The 23,445-nt window shown below is 41.4% G+C and overlaps 1 protein-coding gene across 1 annotated transcript in view; it reads right to left on the bottom strand.

The window, feature by feature from the left end:
• Positions 1 to 13,007, bottom strand: part of LOC124277538 (protein flp-like) — a 50,630-nt gene extending 37,623 nt beyond the window's left edge. The window contains exon 1 of the mRNA XM_046713247.1: positions 11,532 to 13,007. Coding sequence (XP_046569203.1) covers positions 11,532 to 11,857 — 326 coding nt within the window. The 5' untranslated portion in view covers positions 11,858 to 13,007. The remainder of the gene's footprint in view (positions 1 to 11,531) is intronic.
• Positions 13,008 to 23,445: the final 10,438 nt, after the last annotated feature.

Here is a 23,445-nt window from a genome sequence, read left to right as displayed (position 1 = left end):
AGAGTATGTCACATACAAGGATGTGTGGAGCCAGTAGGTCGAGTATGCCACACGCATGGATGTAGGAAGCCAACACGTCGAGTATCTCACATATAAGGATGTGTGGAACCAACAGGTCGAGTATGTCACATACAAGGATGTGTGGAACCAACAGTTCGAGTATGTCACATACAAGGGTGTGTGGAGCCAACAGGTCGAGTATGCCACAAACACGGATGTCTGCAGCTAACACGTCGAGTATGTCACATACAAGGCTGTGTGGAGCCAAGAGGTCGAGTATGTCACATACAAGGATGTTTGGAGCCATCGGATCGAGTGTGCACATACAAAGATATGTCGAGCCTAAAGGCTGAGGATTTCCCATCTAAGAATGCCTGGAAGCATCAACCAAGTATGTCACACACAGGGTTGTCTGGCGCCTGCAAGCTATCTGTTGTTGTCCTTCTGAACAGTACCTGTACCTAACAGACAACATCCATCACCTTAAATTTGATTGTCTATATTGAAACGTTACAATTGTAGTTTCGGGTGATTTATTTTCTTGTGGTAAATGATGAATCATTGTTTGGTGTAAAGACATTGCCAGACAGAAAAACGTGGACCTTTGACTTGGCGATCAGTCAGACGTGCGTTCTACAAGAGGATTGCAACTATCTGCAGACAAAGCACGGATCAATCAGCAAAGTTAAACAATACCCCCAAATGCTGATTGTAAGGAATTCAAGACTTCCAGACAGTGGTAAAAAGAACTACATTTATCTTTTTTATGTTCTTGGATAATGTGACACATTTGCAAGAGATTTTACTACACTTAAATTGTCCTTGAGAGATGAAGTACATGGTGTCAGGCTGGGCCTTGATTGGAAGAGATCTTGTTGTTTTTATCAAATCCGCCTTTCCGCCAAGATCGATTGCTTTAATCCAATTACATGTATAGAAGACTAGGTTTCTTTATGTATTTGACCATACATATTGAGAACTCAACGTTTCGGCATCAGATAAGGTTGTTGGGTTTGAAAACACAAATTCATTACAAAAGCAGTGGGATGGTCTTTCGAATCGCGATAACAAATTGAAAGCACATCTGTGGGGATAATTTCTCATTTATGCCGATGGATGTTTGGCCTTAAAGACAGTTCAATACTTCCTGCGGTGTAACGCGAATCGGATTGACGATCTTGTAATGGAATATTACAAACGAGCTTCGATATTATGGCTCCTTTACGACCCTTGTGAAATAATTGTCATGTTCCCCGAGGTTTACTGAGGAGTATAAATTTTATATTAAATAAAAGCTTCTTTAATAGTCTTGTCCTTAATGAAGAAATATTTTAGGAGGAATCAACACACATGAAAACCTGTAGTACTCCTCATAAAGCGACCATGGGGAAGGTCAAGGTCACAAGGACTGTTGACCTAACCACTCCTCTTATCACTGGTGCCACAGCACTGAAACAAAATAGTTCTCACTTATAGATTTCACCATTACATTATCAGATATTAGTACGCTTCTGACAACATCTAAAGCATTACTTGATTGGAAACTGACCAATCCAATTTAACAGTATCATTTATCCGTAATCATATAGCGCATCTCGACACATGAATGAGTTTTCTGTCTGTTTAGACCTGTTAACTGAGTATAATCGTTTCCATCGGAGGCGTAGAGTAGAATTAGGGCTTGAACTTTTACTTGGGGAGGTTACTGAGTGTTCGTACGTAATGGAGAGATCCCCCTCAATCCAGAGAAAGAATCAGCGAGTGAGTTTAGTTTTACGCCGCTTTTCGCAATATTCCAGCAATATCACGGCGAGGGACACCAGAAATGGGCTTCACACATTGTACCCATGTGGGGATCCAATCTGGTTCTTTGGCGGGACGAGCGAAACGCTTTAACCACTAGGCTACCCCACCGACCAAAAACTAGAATTAAAGGATCTAATGACAAAATGAATTTACTTTCTGAATCAACACATTCAAGTGATATTTTTCTGACAAAAAACAAAATGGTCGATTATATGATTTCTTTAATTTTGTATGATAGCCTACAGTTGAGTCAGTTTTACTTAGTGGATGCACGTCTAGAACGACCAGTGAGTAATAACGAGAGGTCATCATAACGGTGTATAGTTCAAATCTCTTGATTGAGACAAAACCAGGCAAAAATCTAGTCAGGTGAACGTGTTTGTTTGCTTTTAATTTAAGGACAATTTTTTTTCTTGCTGCATATTCAACGCAGTATTATTATGTATACGTTTAAAATGTTATTGCAAGGTTTCGTGACCGCTTTACACTGTCAGGGGGTACACAAAATACTTGATCTCGACTACCAGTTGTCCGACGTCTTTTGTGGAAGCTGCGAGGGCTGAGTGGGTTAGATGTCTGACTTTGTGCGCTGGCGGTTATCGACCGACTCTGAGAGTGTGGGTTCGAATCCCGGATGGGAGTCAACCAGTGAAGGTACAGGAACCTGTACTTAACTGAGAAAGCGTAATCCCAAATATAACATATGTTACGGTTGGCACTGGCTGTGTCGGGTTGAATAATGCAGATTTAAGACTCTAGCCTTCACATCGCCAACAGCTGGATTGTTTCCTTTAATAAGAACATAAAGATATTGACCACCACCAAGTCTGTTTGAAAGGATACGGACAGAAAACAGTACCAAATACAAGTGTGGATAAAACCCAATAGCAAGTCTGTGAACAAGCTATAACTGTGTTACACCCGGGGCGGTGGAGTAGCCTAGTGGTTAAAGCATCCGCTCGTCACGCTGAAGACCCGGGTTCGATTCCCACATGGGTACAATGTGTGAAGCCCATTTCTGGTGTCCCCCGCCCTGATATTGCTGGAATATTGCTAAAAGCTTTATTACACCCCAGGTACATCTGAAAATATTAAGGCTATGTTCATGTTAAAAGCATTAACCTAGAACGCACAACGCTCTTAAACTGCCTTGTGTTTTCAGACAGTTATACATGCCCTTTGACTTGTTTTGATAAGCTTAAAACATGAAAGCGTTTAAAAGTAAATGCAACTGACAGACATAAACTCGAAAGTGATTTTAAGGACTGGTTTTACGCTAGTATACAACTATGCTTCACTTGTGACGGTGCCGTATAACAGTAACGTGTCTGTGGTTACTCAGTAACACTAATGTCCTATTTTACCTTCACGTGGCCCATCACCCGTGATGAAGACACAGAAATAGACTATTGTTATCATCGAAACATGATAACGTCATGAAGGGGGATAAAGGGTACAGGGGGAGGGGTCATGATTAAATCGGAGGGGGTCTGTTTTCGCTATTGTCTGCTGCCCACGCCTGATTTAGTCCAGGTATTGTAATTAGTATACGAGCGAAACACTGTATGTGGTTGTACTGACAAACAGATCATTTTTAACAGGGCGAAACTGGGCTCTGTTCACATAATCAAAGTAGCCCGACTCCTGTCTACGGTACACCACTACACAGAGTGCATTGAATCAATTTGATTGTACTAGATAACTACTTGTACTTGTAATTGTATTTGTAATTTCTTCATCCAACAACAGGGGCGGTGGGGTAGCCTAATGGTTAAAGCGTCCGCTCGTCACGCCGACGACCCGGGTTCGATTCCCCACATGGGTACAATGTGTGGAGCCCATTTCTGGTGTCCCCCGCCGTGATATTGCTACGTTAAAGGGTTAAACCGCTCTCGAATTTCACCACTAATTGATAAGGTGCTTCCGAACACACTCGGCAGATAAAACAGATGAGGATGAATTTGCCAAGTCGCCCAGAGCTCTCAAATTCACTTGGCAAAGATATGTGAGAATCCTATGTCTGTGGTTAAAATCTTAGATTCTACACAGTTTGGTTTCCAGGTTCTTCGAGAACTCGTGCGTGAGGGATTCAGGGACTGACCCCTTACATCACGGGGCGGTGGGGTAGCCTAGTGGTTAAAGCGTTCGCTCGTCACGCCAACGACCAGGGTTCTATTCCCACATGTGTACAATGTTGAAGCCCATTTCTAGTGTCCCCTGCTGTGATATTGCTGGATTATTGCTAAAAACGGCGTAAAACTAAACTCACTCACCCTTACATCACGAACACACTACGGTCAACATCAGAAATGCGTTTATATGTGTTCTGTAAAACCAGCAAAACCAAAACACTTTGGGAGCAATAATACTCCTCGACCCCAAGGTCCGAATAATCTGTAAACCGATCACCCCGAAGTGATAACCCATTATGATAACCCATGGACATCAGTATTGTCACCGGGGCGGTGGGGTAGCCTAATGGTTAAAGCGTTGGCTCGTCACGCCGAAGACCCGGGTTCGAATCCCCACATGGGCACAATGTGTGAAGCCCATTTCTTGTGTCCCCCTGCCGTGATGTTGCTGGAATATTGCTAAAAGTGGCGTAAAACCAAACTCAGTCAGTCAGTCAGTACTGTCACCGCAACTAAGCATTCATATCCCCAACCCTAATTTAATCCATATACCTGGTTACCTGGCCTACATTTTTATATAAAACCGAGTGAGGATTTGTCAGCCTACAAACCCTATTTAGTCTAAAACCATTAACTCCCCCTAAAACAAGTAAAACTGATTACTTTGTTTCAAAACGTGTTTTCTAACCACCAGGCTACTCATTTATCCCCAAACTGGGAATAATATCAACCCAACCGTGCCTTCTTCTCCATCAGAGAGTCATTGCTGTTTCACGTCTTGTCTTACAACGTCATCACGTCACGTCATTCGAGTCAATTCCCAGTAGTAAAGTAAACAAGCCTAAACCTCTCACAAAATGATGGACATTTTATGTCTTAACCACACAGGAAAACCTTTGCATCATAAAGTCTGACAAGGAACTTGAAAATTAGCTTCGACGTATAGCTGTAAAGGCGTTTTAATGTTTGTCAGAACACATGTACTTCATCCGCAGAGCTAAAGGACTGTGTGAATAGGTCGTATGCGTATGTGACTCTTTATCAAATTAGCTTTACATTAGGGTGTAGTCTAATAGAAAGGACGTGTTGTAAGTGTCGAACAAGATGTCTTTAACTCGTGGAGAAGTGAACGACACGGAGCTTTCAACGTAGGTATCGGTTTTTCTCTCGCCGGAAGCTGGATTCACTATGTTAACGGATTTCTAGTATGACGTGCGTGACCCGTAAAACACTAAGATTGTTGAGTGGAAATATGGTTAGATGTAATAGAGTCTCAGCGTTGTAACGAGGGCTCGATGTTAATAGTATATCGTTATCTGTTACTGCCGTTAATGAAGAGAAGGGGGGTCGCCGTGTGAGTGTTTAAATGTAATAGTGTTAGGTATATGTATTGCGAGTGCAAGTCTGTAAATTTATGAATATAATAGTAATATAATCTTAATGTATTAATAATAGACAAGTAGTAAGTGAGTGACTGAGTAAGTAAGTATGGTTTTACGCCCCTTTAAGCAATATTCCAGCAACATCACGGCGGGGGGACACCAGAAATGGGCTTCACACATTGTATCCATGTGGGGAATCGAACCCGGGTCTTCGGCGTGACGAGCGAACGCTTTAACCACTAGGCTTCCCCATCGCCCAGTAGACAAGTACAAAACTAGTTAATGTTTGATGTTTGAAAAATAAACTTGTACAATACCTGAACTAGACTTGAAATGTATTAATAACAGATTCGTACAGTACAAGTATTGTCAGAATGATAAACTAACCTAAGAATAACAATAAACCTGTCAAAATGTTTTGTGCAATAGTACGCAAGAACAGCAAGATGCTAAGACACGACAGCAATGCACGAATAGAAGACAAGAACAATTGTCTATGGTCACATTCGACTTATGTATAAACAAGGGGTGTCTCTCAACTCTTATCTACCTGTGTGCCGTTGTACAAAGCAGACTTAGCACTAAGGTGATCGTAATTCCTCAGCATAATCTTAGCTACGACAGGCGTAAGGTTGCTGTGTATAAGGGAACACAGGTAGATAAGCAATCCGACCGCCCCAGTGGTCAAATGGACAGTGGATAGAGCGTCTGACGAGAGAGCGGAAAGTCAGGTCACGTCATACCAAAGACATTATAACATGGTACCAATTGTACCCTGAAGGAGGGGTATGGGATAGCGATGAGTCGGTCTGTGGGTCACAATGTGCACACACACACACACACACACACACACACACACACACACACACACACACACACACACACACACACACACACACACACACACACACACACACACACACACACACACACACACACACACACACACACACACACACACACACACACATCCACATGAAAGTGCAATAAACCTAAACGCGACTTTAAACCACACGTGGTACCAGTAATTATCAAGGGGCTATTATGAATAATATACGAGTACTTAGTTGGCACCGTTCTCGACTCACAATATTTATGTTCTTGCCCCTAATTAAAAAGGCTGTATTTTTATGGGAAAGGTATCTATATAATCATAATGACGGTAAGATGAGCTGATATACTTGTGGATGTGTAACTCAGTAGATTGGTGTTATTTACCAAAACGATTTAACCTTTAACAGTTTTTACATAAAGTTAAATCTCTAACACTTTAATGTACACGCGCGCGTTAACCTATATCGGTTTTACTGCACACGTACCTGAATATGCTACAATTTATATTACACACTCGTTTTACCTGTAACAGTTTATGGTGCACACAACCTTACACCTGTAACAATTAATGTAGCACACAAATTTGAACCTGAACCTGTGAACAGTGTATAACCTGTAGTAGTTATTCTATACACACACCCTTGAACCTGTAGTAGTTTATACTAAACACACCCTTGAACCTGTAGTAGTTTATACTACAAACCTGTACCCTTGAACCTGTAGTCGTCTATACTAAACACACCCTTGAACCTGTAGTCGTCTTTACTAAACACATACTCTTGAACCTGAAGTAGTTTATACTAAACACATCCTTAAACCTGTAGTCGTCTATACTAAACACAACTTGAACCTGTAGTCGTCTTTACTAAACACATCCTTGAACCTGTAGTCGTCTATACTAAACACATCCTTGAACCTGTAGTCGTTATTTACTAAACACATCCTTGAACCTGTAGTCGTCTATACTAAACACATCCTTGAACCTGTAGTCGTCTATACTAAACACACCCTTGAACCTGTAGTCGTCTTTACTAAACACATCCTTGAACCTGTAGTCGTCTTTACTAAACACATCCTTGAACCTGTAGTCGTCTTTACTAAACACATCCTTGAACCTGTAGTCGTCTTTACTAAACACATCCTTGAACCTGTAGTCGTCTATACTAAACACACCCTTGAACCTGTAGTCGTCTTTACTAAACACATCCTTGAACCTGTAGTCGTCTTTACTAAACACATCCTTGAACCTGTAGTCGTCTATACTAAACACATCCTTGAACCTGTAGTCGTCTATACTAAACACACCCTTGAACCTGTAGTCGTCTATACTAAACACATCCTTGAACCTGTAGTCGTCTATACTTAACACACCCTTGAACCTTGATTAGTTTATACTAAGCACACCCTTGAACCAGTAGTCGTCTATACTAAACACACCCTTGAACCTGTAGTCGTCTATACTTAACACACCCTTGAACCTTGATTAGTTTATACTACACATACTCTTGAACCTTGGTTAGTTTATACTAAACACATCCTTGAACCTGAAGTCGTCTTTACTAAACACACCCTTGAACCTGTAGTCGTCTATACTAAACACATTCTTGAACCTGTAGTAGTTATTCTACACACACCCTTGAACCTGTAGTCGTCTATACTAAACACACCCTTGAACCTGTAGTCGTCTATACTAAACACATTCTTGAACCTGTAGTAGTTATTCTACACACACCCTTGAACCTGTAGTCGTTTATACTAAACACACCCTTGAACCTGTAGTAGTTATTCTACACACACCCTTGAACCTGTAGTCGTTTATACTAAACACACCCTTGAACGTGTAGTAGTTATTCTACACACATCCTTGAACCTGTAGTCGTTTATACTAAACACACCCTTGAACCTGTAGTAGTTATTCTACACACACCCTTGAACCTGTAGTAGTTATTCTACACACACCCTTGAACCTGTAGTCGTTATTCTACACACACCCTTGAACCTATAGTAGTTATTCTACACACACCCTTGAACCTGTAGTAGCTATACTAACACACCCTTGAACCTGTAGTAGTTATTCTACACACACCCTTGAACCTGTAGTAGCTATACTAACACACCCTTGAACCTGTAGTAGTTATTCTACACACACCCTTGAACCTGTAGTAGCTATACTAACACACCCTTGAACCTGTAGTAGTTATTCTACACACACCCTTGAACCTGTAGTAGCTATACTAACACACCCTTGAACCTGTAGTAGTTATTCTACATACACCCTTGAACCTGTAGTAGCTATACTAACACACCCTTGAACCTGTAGTAGTTATTCTACACACACCCTTGAACCTGTAGTCGTTATTCTACTCACACCCTTGAACCTGTAGTCGTTATTCTACACACACCCTTGAACCTGTAGTAGTTATTCTACACACACCCTTGAACCTGTAGTCGTCTATACTAAACACACCCTTGAACCTGTAGTCGTCTATTCTACACACACCCTTGAACCTGTAGTCGTCTATACTAAACACGTGCACATTCGTCATAGTGAGTAGATTTATCTACAGTTCTGTAGTCACAACATAAATCTTTGGAAGATGTTCAGATTCTGTATATATGACTGATGACAAAGTAACATGACGAATGTTCGACACCTTTGATACAGATGTACAAGTGTGACAGCTGTATCAAAGAGGTTATTATGCATATTGTCTTAATAGAGATGATAAACATATAAAGTTTCGGTTCAGAAGTCTGAAACCTTGGGGCGGTGGGGCAGACTAGTGCTAAAGGCGGTGTAAAACTAAACTCACTCACTTACTTACTCGTCATCAATTCTGAATATACTCAGAAAAGCAGTAATCAGTACATCAGCGGTTACAGTCTGTAGTATCGCTGCATGCACGAATGATACAGTAAAATGATTTGGTTGTTTCATTATAACAGAAGTGACGAAAAGTGAACGCTATGTTCGCTCGACTACATAGGTTCAACAGCGTTGTTGAATAACTTTCTTTTACATCAGACCATCTGCCTGATTATTCTCATGCCGAACTATGTAGAACTAGTCAGATCTCCAGAGTAGCAGATACAGATGATAAGCAGACCCTAATATTTGGACTACCAGATGACTTACTTCGCCCATTCACAACAACTCCGATATAATCACAGGCGCGATCCCACTCGAGAGTTCCGAGGAAGGAAGGGTTTTATCTCATCAGTGCATGTGTTATATCTCCGTGGATTGTTCCGAGACGAATGACTTGTCCAGACCAAGCGTACGGGAGGGCTCGAGCAGGTCTCGCAGACCTCGCGGTTAACACTTTGAAGCCTTGTACGAAGATGCGCGTTATCTAGTGTTGGAGGCAAACAAATGCATCCGTTGTATCCGTCAAGTGTAGGGTGACTGAACTGGGTTAAACGACGCTTTTAACAGTTCTATTACGGCATTCCAGCTTAATGCGGTAGGAAATTCGTATGTGGAGTAGGTTGGAGCGTTTAACATGGGGAAACCCGTTAGCGTAGGGATGGCGCACGCCTATTAAATGTGTATGGTCTGTGTGAGTATGGTTTTCTTCCTCAACTGCAGCATATACTGAACATTTTCTGTCCTCAGACCCTGAAGCAAATATATCTAAGAAAGCCCACGCAAGTCCGAAAATGTGGCAAGTGATTGCTTCTGAAAATGAAGAAAGTCTCAGCGTTCCTTTTCCATGTATATTTTTAGTTAGGACTTTTTCAGTAAAATATGTTCATTTCAGAGACTAGTTGTTAGTCTAACTTAACATCTGCACATGTGGTACCTTAATAGCTCCAGGGATCACACGCTTGATTGCTGAAGTTAGTAATATTGACGTGGGCCTAAAGTACATTCTGGGGTTGAGACTACAAATACTATATACTGCATGGTAATAGAATGACTCCAGCACGAATGGCAGGTGTCCGACGTCCACGGACTCCTCCACAGTTCAGATTCCTTGACACAAAGGAAGACATATATATGAGTGGTATTAAGAATTACTGATTAATATTTTAGTATTGATATATTCTGTGGTGTGCTATAAATATTTGTATTGAAACGTCCCACGCGTGTGCTTTGCTTTATGTTTTTATTGTCACTACTCGGTAATATGGTTTACAACACACCTGGAATGACATTTGCATGGGTGTATGCTGTCGTCAGCAGATTGGTATTACACGTGTGCGTTTATTGGTTTCAAGGAACATAATCATAGTATAGTATGTGTTCTGATATATTTGTGTCACTGGATTGACACGTGCATGTATGCTTTACTTTGTCTTTGATATCAGTGACACATGAGCTTCATCTATTATAATCTGTTATAACATAATGACACGTGAACGTACGTTCTAATTCATCTGTGACATTAAAATGACACATGTTGACGTGTGCTTTACTTTAACTACGATAAGGAAATGACACATGGGCGTATGTTTTGTCTTCATCTGTCACAAAACAATGACATACACGTACGTTTTACCACATCTTTGATATCAGCGACTCATGAACTTTATCTTTTATATCAACATGACACGTGAACGTACGTTCTAATTCATCTGTGACATTAAAATGACACATGTTGATGTGTGCTTTACTTTAACTACGATAAGGAAATGACACATGGGCGTATGTTTTGTCTTCATCTGTCACAAAACAATGACATACACGTACGTTTTACCACATCTTTGATATCAGCGACTCATGAACTTTATCTTTTATATCAACATGACACGTGCACGTACGTTCTAATCCATCTGTGACATCAAAATGACACCTGCCCGTGTGTTTTACCCCATCTGTTATATTTGAATGCCACATGCACGTGTGTCTTGCTTCATTTGCGATATCGGAATAACACATCCACATGGGTCCTACATAACACATAACACATATACCTGTTTGTGTCCATGTGTGTGTTTCGCTGTTAACATTCGTACGTATGGGTTCCGACGAGCATACGGTTTGCATTTGCATTTTGTATTATGTTCATGCTTTTTTATCACGCCATAGCAAATACTACACCAGCTATATGACGGAGGCATTTAAATTATTGACCCATTACCGGATAAACCAGTGAATGATATAATGAGCAGCATCAAACGCCATCAGGTACGATCACACACAAGCAAGCAAGTCACCCAAAACACCTAGTACGATGTGGTTGAAATTGGTCTTCAGCAAGTTAAGAGGCGACTGAGTTATCTTAAGAGAAGACTAACGGGATTGGGTGGTCAGGCTCGCTGACTTGGTTGACACATGTCATCGTATCCCAGTTGCGTATGATGTTCATGATGTTAACAGGCATTCAGATTTAAAGTAGCATGATGTCAGTATGCATTGAATTTAGATACTTACTTTTTTCGCTCCGTTACAAGCTTGGCCAAAATCGTTGAAGTAAATGCTTTCGTTAATGATCCAATGCAAAACTGGGTGTCATCCTTGGCATGAATATTCTTCTCCGGATCGGCCTTTCCAAATGATCTCTTCATCAGCACTTTCCCATCTTGCACAAGTGATATCGACGCAGCAGGTACATTTCTACAATGGAGGACCGTCTTCACAACTTCCTCAAACTCGGACAACTTTCTCTCTGAGAGACATGCACACTGGGATAACAGGACGACCACACACACGTGCAAGAAAAACATGTGCTGAACCAACGCTCGTCTGCTTCTGCCCATGTCGTCGGCTGCTACAGCTGATAGCAGACGACACACTCGCGGGCTTTTTGTCCGTCCGCTTACCTGTTCGTGTGACGGATGAGCTACTTCCAATCACGGGCGGGAAGCGTAGTCCGGCAGACACAAGTCAATGAAAAATGCCTATCCCTGGGACATTGACTTGGTATGACCACTCGTATTTCATCTGTTCATCTTCCCGTCTAATCAATGCACTGTTTTCATGCTAACACAACAGGCCTCTCCAATTTTCACGCACCTGAGTCAAATCACCTCCCCCAATCGATTCAGTCCCGAGCCTCTTCTCTGTAGCCCCGGCTCCGTCGAAGAGCCTGGGTTGACTACCCTCGCGTGGTGATCAATGCTACGGGTAAACGCGACGCTACACCACAGAAGAAAACAATGCATTTGTGGTGAATATAAAAGCCTGTGGGATATGTCTGTCTCTGAGGGAGTTTACAGTTAATTCAGCCTCTACTACAGTCAATACTTGTCTGTCGCGGGCAACGCATCTAATATATCTATCCCCGAGCCGCTCAGACGCTTCCTGTATACGCTTGGTATCGTCTGCTTCACAACCAGCCTTGCACCTCCGACATGAGGGACGTTTGGCTGAAGTCTCCTCCGCCAGACTTGCATCGCGCGACGCCCGGAGCTTGTACAGACCTGGCAACTGCATGTGGAGGTACACACAACACTACCAGAACTCTTCACAACACTGTATATTTCAATCAGCTCTCTATCAGACACTTAACTGCACTGTCCCATAAAATAATCCATTTATCTCCATAGCGAGTGAATGAACGTCAGGAGCATGACATAAATGCGTAATCAACGTCGCCTGTTTCCGCAAAAACGAACAGAAAGAAACACAGAGGTGGGGGTTCCAGGACGACATACGCGCGGAATCGGCTGAGTGGGCGATCCACCCATACTACACCCGTGAAGTCCAATCGCTCTGCGTCTTCGTGTCCATACCGTTCGCCACACAGGACACAAATCAATATTCGCACTTCACATCCCCACACACGTCAACTGGGAGATCTCATGGTCCACGAAGCCTCAGTTTGGAGTGACATATCCTCTACACTAGCTTCATTCAAGGCAAGGTCATTAAGCCATGTAGTTCAATCGTAAAGACATGACTCTCCCCTGTTCTGGTGTCCTGTCTTGCTGTTAAACTTAGTCCACGCATGCGTTAAAACGTTCTAACGGAGATGTTTATTGCTGTATTAATTAAGGCATTATGTTCTTTAGACGTCTCATTACGAGCCCTTTAAAAAGTCCACGTTTTAATGCAAGACTTTGTAACGTTCGAGGAATGTATGCAGAATGTGAGTTATGCCATGAGGGTAGCGCCGACTTTTTAAACGTTGGAGAATTTGTGAGTGTCGTTATGCATCACAGGGGTAGGATTTTTAACGTTGGAGAATACTTTGTGAGAGTCAGTTATACCACAGGGGTAGGAGTTTTTAACGTTGTAGAATTTATGAAAGTATCGGTTATAGCCCAGGGACTATATCAGTTATATCACAGGGGTGAGATAATATAACGTTGGAGAATTTATTAGTGTGTCAGTAGGATCATTGAACGTTAGATAATTTGTAGGAGTGTATCAGATTGCTACCACAGATGAGCAGGACTTTCTATAACGTTATATTACAGATGTAGAAGTATGTTGGTGTAATATACCAAGAAGGTAAAGGTTTTTAACGTTGAGACAATTTGTGACAGGTGTGTCAGTTATATCACAGGGGTAGGATTATTTAACGTTAGAGGAATTTGTGAGTGTGTCAGTTATACCACAGGAGTAGGGACTTTATAACGTTAGAGAAGTTATACGGTTATAGAGTGTGTCAGTTATACCACAGGGTAGGATTATTTAACGTTAAGAGAATTTGTGAGGAGTGTGTCAGTTATATCACAGGGGTAGGATTATATAACGTTAGAGAATTTGTGAGTGTGTCAGTTATACCCCACAGGGGTAATATTTTATAACGCTAGAGAATTTGTGAGTGTGTCAGTTATATCACAGAAGGTAGGATTAGTATAACGCTAGAGAATGTGTGAGTGTGTCAGTTATATTACAGGGTGGGATTATATAACTCTAGATAATTTGTGAGTGTGTCAGTTATACCACAGGGGTAGGAGTTTATAACGTTGGAGAATTTGTGAGTGTGTCAGTTATACCTTCAGGGGCGGGATTATGTAACGTTAAATTTGAGGAGTGTTTCAGTTATATCACAGGGGAGATGTTTATTGCTGTATTAATTAAGGCATTATGTTCTTTGAACGTCTCATTACGAGCCCTTTTTAAAGTAAGTCCACGTTTTTGCAAGGGACAGCTTTTGTAACGTTCGAGGAATGTATACGAATGTGAGTTATGCCATAGGGTATGATTTTTTAACGTTGGAGAATTTGTTAGTGTGTCAGTTATACCACATGGGTAGGATTTTATAACGATGTAGAATTTATGAGAGTGTCAGTTATACCACAGGGGTAGGAGTTTTTAACGTTGTAGAATTTATGAGAGTGTCAGTTATACCACAGGGGTGGGGGTTTTTAACAATGTAGAATTTATGAGAGTGTCGGTTATAGCCCAGGGACTATGTCAGTTATATCACAGGGGTGAGATAATATAACGTTGGAGAATTTATTAGTGTGTCAGTAGGATCATTGAACGTTAGAGAATTTGTGAGTGTGTCAGTTATACCACAGGAGTAGGACTCTATAACGTTTGACGAATGTGAAGTATGTTGGTGTAATATGAAGAAGGTAAGGTTTTTTATCGTTGAGAGAATGTGGTAGAATGTCAGTTATACTACAGGGGTAGGATTATTTAACGTTAGAGAATTTGTGAGTGTGTCAGTTATACCACAGTGTATTATTAACGTTAGATAGTGAGTGTAGCTCAGTTATACCACAGGGGATTATTAATCTAGAGAATTTGTGAGTGTGTCAGTTATATCACAGGGGCTAGAGAATTTGTCAGTGAGTCAGTTATATCACAGGGGTAGGATTATATAACGCTAGAGAATTTGTGAGTGTGTCAGTTATATCACAGGGGTAGGATTATATAACGCTAGAGAATGTGTGAGTGTGTCAGTTATATTACAGGGGCAGGAATATATAACTCTAGATAATTTGTGAGTATGTCAGTTATACCACAGGGGTAGGATTTTATAACGTTGGAGAATTTATGAGAGTGTCAGTTATAGCTCAGGGACTATGCCAGTTATATCACAGGGGTGAGATAATATAACGTTGGAGAATTTATTAGTGTGTCAGTAGGATCATTGAACGTTAGAAAATTTGTGAGTGTGTCAGTTATACCACAGGAGTAGGACTTTATAACGTTTGACGAATGTGAAGAATGTTGGTGTAATATGAAGAAGGTAAGATTTTTGTTTCGTTGAGAGAATTTGGTAGAATGTCAGTTATATCACAGGAGTTGAATTATATAACGTTTGATGAATGTGAAGTATGTATGTGTGATATGAAAAAAGGTAAGATTTTATCGTTGAGAGAATGTGGTAGAATGTCAGTTATATCACAGGAGTTGGATATATAACGTTAGACGAATGTAGTATGTATGTGTAATATGAAGAAGGTAAGATTTTTATCGTTGAGAGAATGTGGTAGAATGTCAGTTATATCACAGGAGTTGGATTATATAACGTATGACGAATGCAAGTATGTATGTGTAATTATGAAGAAGGTAAGATTTTTATCGTTGAGAGAATGTGGTAGAATGTCAGTGAAGTATGTATGTGTAATATGAAGAGGTGTAGATCTTATTTTCTTCATATTACAGACATATTGATTTGTCATACGTTATATAATCCAACTCCGTGATATAACTGACACGCTTGAAAGAATGTGGTAGAAACGTCAGTTATATCACAGGAGTTGGATGATATAACGTATGACGAATGTGAAGTATGTATGTGTAATATGAAGAAGGTAAGATTTTCATCGTTGAGAGAATGTGGTAGAATGTCAGCTATATATCACAGGGGAGAATTATTTAACGTTAGAGAATTTGTGAGTGTGTCAGTTATATACCACAGGAGTAGGACTATATAACGTTTGACGAATGTGAAGTGTGTATTTGTAATATGAAGAAGGTAAGATTTCTATCATGGGGAGAATGTGGTAGAATGTCCGTTATACCACAGGGAGGGATTATTTAATGTTAGAGAATTTGTGAGTGTGTCAGTTATACCACAGGAGTAGGACTTTATAACGTTAGAGAATTTGTGAGTGTGTCAGTTATACCACAGGGAGGATTATATAACGTTATATAATTTGGGAGTGTGCCAGTTATACCACAGGAGTAGGGACTTTATAACATTTGACGAATGTGAAGTATGAATGTGCAATATGAAGAAGAAGGTAAGATTTTATAGTTGAGGGAATGTGGTAGAATGTCAGTTATATCACAGGAGTTGGATGATATAACGTATGACGAATGTGAAGTATGTATGTGTAATATGAAGAAGGTAAGATTTTCATCGTTGAGAGAATGTGGTGAGAATGTCAGCTATATCACAGGGGAGAATTATTTAACGTTAGAGAATTTGTGAGTGTGTCAGTTATACCACAGGAGTAGGACTATATAACGTTTGACGAATGTGAAGGCATTTGTAATATAAAGAAGGTAAAGATTTCTATCATGGGGAGAATGTGGTAGAATGTCCGTTATACCACAGGGTAGGATTATTTAATGTTAGAGAATTTGTGAATCTGTCAGTTATACCACAGGGTAGGATTATATAACGCTAGAGAATTTGTGAGTATGTCAGTTATATCACAGGGGAGGATTATATAACGCCAGAGAATTTGTGAGTATGTCAGTTATACCATAGGGAGGATTATATAACGCTAGAGAATTTGTGAGTGTGTCAGTTATATCACAGGGAAGGATTATATAACGCTAGAGAATTTGTGAGTGTGTCAGATATATCACAGGGGGTGGGAATATATAACGCAAGAGAATTTTTGTGTGTCAGTTATATCACAGGAGTAGGATTATATAACGTTAGAGAATTTGTGAGTGTGTCAGTTATATCAGAGGGGAAGGATTATTTAACGCTAGAGAATTTGTGAGTGTGTCAGTTATATCACAGGGGTGGGAATATGTAACGCCAGAGAATTTTTGTGTGTCAGTTATATCACAGGGGTAAGATTATATAATGCTAGAGAATTTGTGAGTATGTCAGTTGTATCACAGGGTAGGATTATTTAACGTTAGAGAATTTGTGAGTGTGTCAGTTATATCACAGAGGTAGGATTATAATAACGCTAGAGAATTTGTGAGTGTGTCAGTTATATCAGAGGGGAGGATTATTTAACGCCAGAGAATTTGTGGAGTGTGTCAGCTATATCACAGGGGTGGGAATATGTAACGCCAGAGAATTTTTGTGTGTCAGTTATATCACAGGGGTAAGATTATATAATGCTAGAGAATTTGTGAGTATGTCAGTTGTATCACAGGGTAGGATTATTTAACGTTAGAGAATTTGTGAGTGTGTCAGTTATATCACATTGGTAGGATTATTAAACGTTAGAGAATTTGTGAGTGTGTCAGTTATATCACAGAGGTAGGATTATAATAACGCTAGAGAATTTGTGAGTGTGTCAGTTATATCAAAGTGGTAGGATTATATAACGCTAGAGAATTTGTGAGTGTATCAGTTATATCACAGGGCGGGATTATATAACGCTTAGAGAATTTGTGAGTGTGTCAGTTATATCACAGAGGTAGGATTATATAACGTTTGAGAATTTGTGAGTGTGTCAGTTATACCACACAGGGGGATTATATAACGCTAGAGAATTTGTGAGTGTGTCAGTTATATCACAGGGGAAGGATTATATAACACTAGAGAATTTGTGAGTATGTCAGTTATATCACAGGGTAGTATTATATAACGTTAGAGAATTTGTGAATGTGTCAGTTATACCACAGGGTGGGACTTAATAACTCTAGAGTGCGTGAGTGAGTGAGTGAGTGTGTCAGTTATATAGCCGGGATAGGATTTAATATCTCTAGAGAATTTGTGTGTGTGTGTCAGTTATACCACAGAGGAGGATTATATAACGCTAGATAATTTGTGAGTGTGCCAGGGGTAGGTTTTCATTAAGGGGAATGTGTCAGTATGTATTTGCAATATCAAGGGTGTAAGGCCTTTATCGTTGGGAGAGAATGTGGTTGAATGTCAATTATATCATAGGGTCAGGTTTATAACGTTGAAAGAGCGTGTAAGTGTGTCAGTTATATCACCGGTTTCAGGTTTATATCGTCGGAAGAATGTGTTAAACCACAGGTGTAATATTTTTATCTTTCTAGGAATGTGTAACTATGCCAGTTATATCACAAGGATCAGCTTTCTTAACCTTGGGGAAAGTGTATACATGTACATGTCAATTATATGTTAGGGCTCAGGTTTTATAAAGTTGGAAGAATGAAGCGATATAGCTAAAGTATTATCTTACTTGTGACGGCGACTAATTTCACTTGTAAATTACAACTCGTAAAGTTCGTAAAATATAGATGCCAAGGCAAAGTGGTATAGCAAAGATAAGTACTGACGACAAACATTCCATGTAAGAACGCCGTAAAGTCTAACACCAAATCACATCTGATAGTTTGCCTGAAGCGCACAAGGTGAGGTGAGGTGAAATTGGGTTTAACGTCGTGGTTGAGAATATTTCGCTCATATGACGACGTGCATGCGCGCGTGTGTGTTTGTGCGGCTGCTTGTACTAGCCCAGGCTGAAGCTGGTTTTATAGTGCTAGCCCACTGAGATACCATGCCGCAGTGAAGCATGAATACCCCACTCAGACACATTATACTGACTCCGAGCCGACCAGTCCTTGTTGTACCCATTAATGCCGAGCGCCAGGCAGGGACCAACAAGTACCATATTTTAACGTCTTTTGGTATGACGCGTCGGGGATCGAACCTGCGACCTTCCGCTCTCCGGGCGGACTCTCTAACCACTAAACCACGGAGGCGGTCGCACACAAGAGTGGCATATGTTAGTTGTCATTCCTAATTTTGACTCTCACAGTTGTAATGTACCTGTGATGTCCTTCATTGTTTGTGTATAAATTAGTCATGTGTCGTGTTCAATGTGTAGCGGTCCGTTGATAAATCAGCGTAAAGTGGCCTATAGTGAGTTTAGTTTTACGCCGCTTTTAGCAATATTCCAGCACCATCACGGCAGAATTGGGCATCACACATTGTAATCATGCGGGGAATCGAACCCGGGTCTTCGGCGTTACGAGCGAACGCTTTAACCAGAAGGCTACCCCGCCGCCCCTAAAGCGGCCTACACGTTATATGGAACAAGTACCGTCAAGTCCCAAAATATTGGGGGTCGACCCTGTTCAGGTCGTCCCAGGTTTAACGACGAGAGTATATGATCGATTTGTCCGAGACAAGATTGTACGAAATCGCGCTGAAACGGCGAATTGAATTGCTGCAAACCTTTATCAAGATACTGGAGTACGATTAACGAAATCTTCTACACGCAGCTTATCTCTAAGCTTCTGACAAACCGTCAGACTTCAATGGTGTACACGACGTCGAAAAGGGAATAATCGGCTCTTGTCACGTACCATGCTTTTTAGATGGTTTGGGTTGGTTGTTGTTTTACGCCGCACTCAGCAATATTCCAGCTATATGACGGAGGTCTGTAAATAATCGAGTCTAGACCAGATAATCAAGTGATCTACAGTGTGAGCATCGTTCTACGCAACTGGGATACGACGATATGTGTCAACCACGTCAGCGAGCCTGACCACCCGATCTCGTTTGTCGTCTCTTACGACCAGCATGGGATGCTTAAGATCAATTCTAAGCCAGACCTTCACGGGTCGCTTTGAGATGAGTCCCGATTCACTTTGCACTTCACTGATAGGCATCATCGTATCTGGTGACGTCGACATGAAGCCAAGGTCAACCTGTGACTTCATGTTTGGTCGTGGATCGGTTATGGTGTAGGATGGCATCACGAAGACTGAAATACCCCCCGCCTTATGCAAGGAAGGGCGGCCCGACAGTACTATCCTCCAGTCACTGACCAAACATGTCAGATTTTGCCCTATTTGTATGGCGGATATCGAAGACGAATATCGTGTTATTTATATGTGATGCAAATGTCGATGCATCGCTCTGCCCGTTCTGTAGAAACGCAGATGAAGACGAGTTCTATGTGCTCCTTGTATGTCCTCGGTATGAGGAGAACAGACAAAGGTATCTACCAGAATATTACACAAAGCACCCATCTTTCGTTACATTTGTAGGTCTACTAGCCAACAAAAATGAAAACCTTACCTTGTGATTAGCAATTTTTATAACAAAGATATTTGAGACTAGAGAGACCAAAGTTGAATCCCTCCCGTGCGACTTTGTATACCTTACATTATAATGCTCTGTATCTGTCTATCCCCAGGTTTATGCACCAAGTCTAAATTGCTACTCGAGAAGTTTGTACATCATTAACTATATACACGTATTATTATTATTCAATGTGTATATTCATTCATCCATATGTATTTATATACTTATGAATCTTTGTAAACGACGACATGAAATGTACCACCACAAGGCGCTCACGTCACTAAACAGTCTGGATTGACATGTATATCGGCCTCATGGCCTCATATACCAATAAAGTCTGTCTAGCTGTCAACAAATGTCGACTTAAGAAAGGAATATCTTCCACAGAAATACTTGTGTCACCCTACTACCAAACACTTATCAGATTTTTATCACCAGAGGCATCCTCGATAATCTCCAGGGGTATACGTTCCGATACATCTCCACTAAATAGTGGAGATTTATCGGAACGAATATACCCTGGAGATTATCGAGGATGCACCAGAGGTCGAATCTGTCCATGTAAAATTAGCTCTGTGTTTAGCACATTCGTTGTTTTAGACGACTCTGATTTCGTCTGGCAACAAATTACACAAGGTTATGATTCTTGCCACTGTTTGCCCTGTCCTTACTGTGCCTGTCATTATAATTCTATGTACAGTCAGGCCGCGGTAATCCGGTCCTCGTTAATCCGAATCCACCGACTTCCGAACGCTACTCACTGGGCACCAAATCATCTCCCTATATATTGTATATAATTGACACCTCGTTAATCCGATGATTCAGTTTCCGCCTCCGAACGCTGGTCAGTCGGAACGGATTGGACTACTTACGTTGTAAACAGCTGCGTTAATCCGAACGATTGAAGTTGACCGCGCTGCTGACTGGTCCACCCAAAGTGACACGTTGTTTGTTTAGCGACTTAGCGACTCGGACACATGCTTCGGCAGTGGGTCCACAATAACATTGTTTCAAAGAGCAAAGTAACGATGTTTCGAGGAATTCATTAAATAAATTGAATAAACTAATGAATAAAATCAACAAAATATAAGTTCCATAATTTACGTATAGGTAGCGATTTCTTGCTTAATATGTTCAATAAATGGCCTAATGTACAATAAAGCTATCCTGATCTTGATCTTGACAATGCTATTGGGACAACATGCTGATACTCTTTCATGTCCAGTTTGTACAGCGTGGGTCGACGATTTGTCTTTCAGGGCGACAACGCCCCTGGTTACCTTGCAGGATTCGTCAACGCTCACCCCCAGCAGCACACCATCCACAGAACGTCATGGCTTACAAGGTGTCCTTAGACTCCTTACCCCCATTGAGTGAGTGAGTTTAATTTTACGCCGCTTTTAGTAATATTGAAGCAATATTATGGCGGGGCACACCAGAAATGGGCTTCACAGATTGCACGCATGTCTGGAATCGAACCTGGATCTTCGGCGTGACGGGTGAACGTTTTGACCACTAGACTACCCCACCGCCCCTTACCCCCAATGAACATGTCTGGGTGATGAAAGTAAGGCGTCAACGTCACAGGCCGCCAACCACAGTACTGAGTTTGGTCAGGTAGTGCAAGAGGAGTGGGACAGACGCCCTCAAATCGCCACGTGGTATGCCTAGTAGAGTGAATGAGTGAGTGAATGTTTAACAAATCATGGTAGCATTACCTATCCAAACTCGTCAAATTTCACATGTTTTTTCTTACCCCAATCGTTCAGCCTATTCTGTTGTAGTCACTCGTTTCGGAAGTGGGTGAGTGAGTGAGTTTAGTTTTACGCCGCTTTTAGCAATATTCCAGCAATATCACGGCGGGGGAAACCAGAAAATGGGCTCTACACATTGTACGCATGTGTGGAATTAAACCCGGGTCTTCGGCGTGACGAGCGAACGCTTTAACCACTTAGCTACCCCACCGCCCCGTTTCGGAAGTGGCGTCACTATTAATCGATCTCAATTCTAACTAAACACTGAACCTCTGACGCTCATGAGAGGAATATTTTTGGACGGCTTTTTCTGGCATCAACGAATGGTGTATGATTCCCGAAAATGTGAATACGCAAATCAAATCACCCGCGTTACTGGCTCTCTTATTACGAGGGCTATGGTGAGTGAGTTTTATTGTTTTACGCCGCTTTTAGCAATATTCCAGCAATATCACGGAGGGTAACACCAGAAATGGACTTCACACATTGCACCTTTGTGGGAATCAACCCGGGTCTTCAGCGTGACGAGCGGACGCTTCAACCATTAGGCTACCCCACCGCGTTGGGTTTCAAGGCGTCAGACTCCTGACCCTACACTCTTTAGGTTTATCATCCCTATTGAGAATTGAGGTCGTTTAGACGCAGATCTAACCGATTTCACTGGATGAGTGTCAATAACTATCAGCCACACACAAGGCACAGTAAAGCAGTGGAAACATCAAACGTCATCTCTTCCAAATCCTGTTCCATCAGCTGGCAAGGTGATAACTTCGATTTCCATGGCTTCCAAAGGAATCTTGGGTTTGGACTACTTTCTGTAAGGTCAATCCAGTAATGGCCAACATAATTGTAATCTGCTTATCACGAAGGATATCGAGGCTAAACGTAACAGAAAATAGATGTTCTTCACCAGGACGATGAACCCGTGGACACGTTTGATACCACGATGGCTCACTGGAATATCATCTGTATTCAGTTGGAGCTGTCATAACTCCATCTACTCCAAACCCGTGAAGATCCGGGTTAGGAGTGGTCTTTAGCAACCCATGCTTGTCGTAAGAGGCGACTAAAGGGATCGGGTGGTCAGGCTCGCTGACTTAGTTCTCACATGTCATCGTATCCCAATTGCGTAGATTGATGCTCATGCTGTTGGCCACCGGATTGTCTGGTCCAGATTTGAATATTTACAGACCGTCTCCATATAGATGGAATATTGCTGAATGCGGTATAAAACTAAACTCACTCACTTACATCTTCTCTGTTTACAGAGTGCGGCGTTAAACAACAAACAAACAAACAAAACAAATCAGGGGGAGGCATTCTACAACAGTGGGGGTCGAGGCACCACAGTACCGTTGATGAAGACGTGATGTGGAAGCATCAACGCAGTCAGAAGTAGTTAGGTTCAGACATTTTCAGCCACAGGCGAACTTATTGGCATGGAAAGCATGTCCGTGTGTAAGTGAACATGCCACACAAACGGCAC

This window comes from Haliotis rubra, unplaced genomic scaffold, assembly GCF_003918875.1.
Source record: "Haliotis rubra isolate DU_JTF1 unplaced genomic scaffold, ASM391887v1 Scf223, whole genome shotgun sequence".
NCBI classification, from domain to species: Eukaryota; Metazoa; Mollusca; class Gastropoda; order Lepetellida; family Haliotidae; genus Haliotis; species Haliotis rubra.
This window is presented reverse-complemented; position numbering and strand designations above follow the sequence as displayed.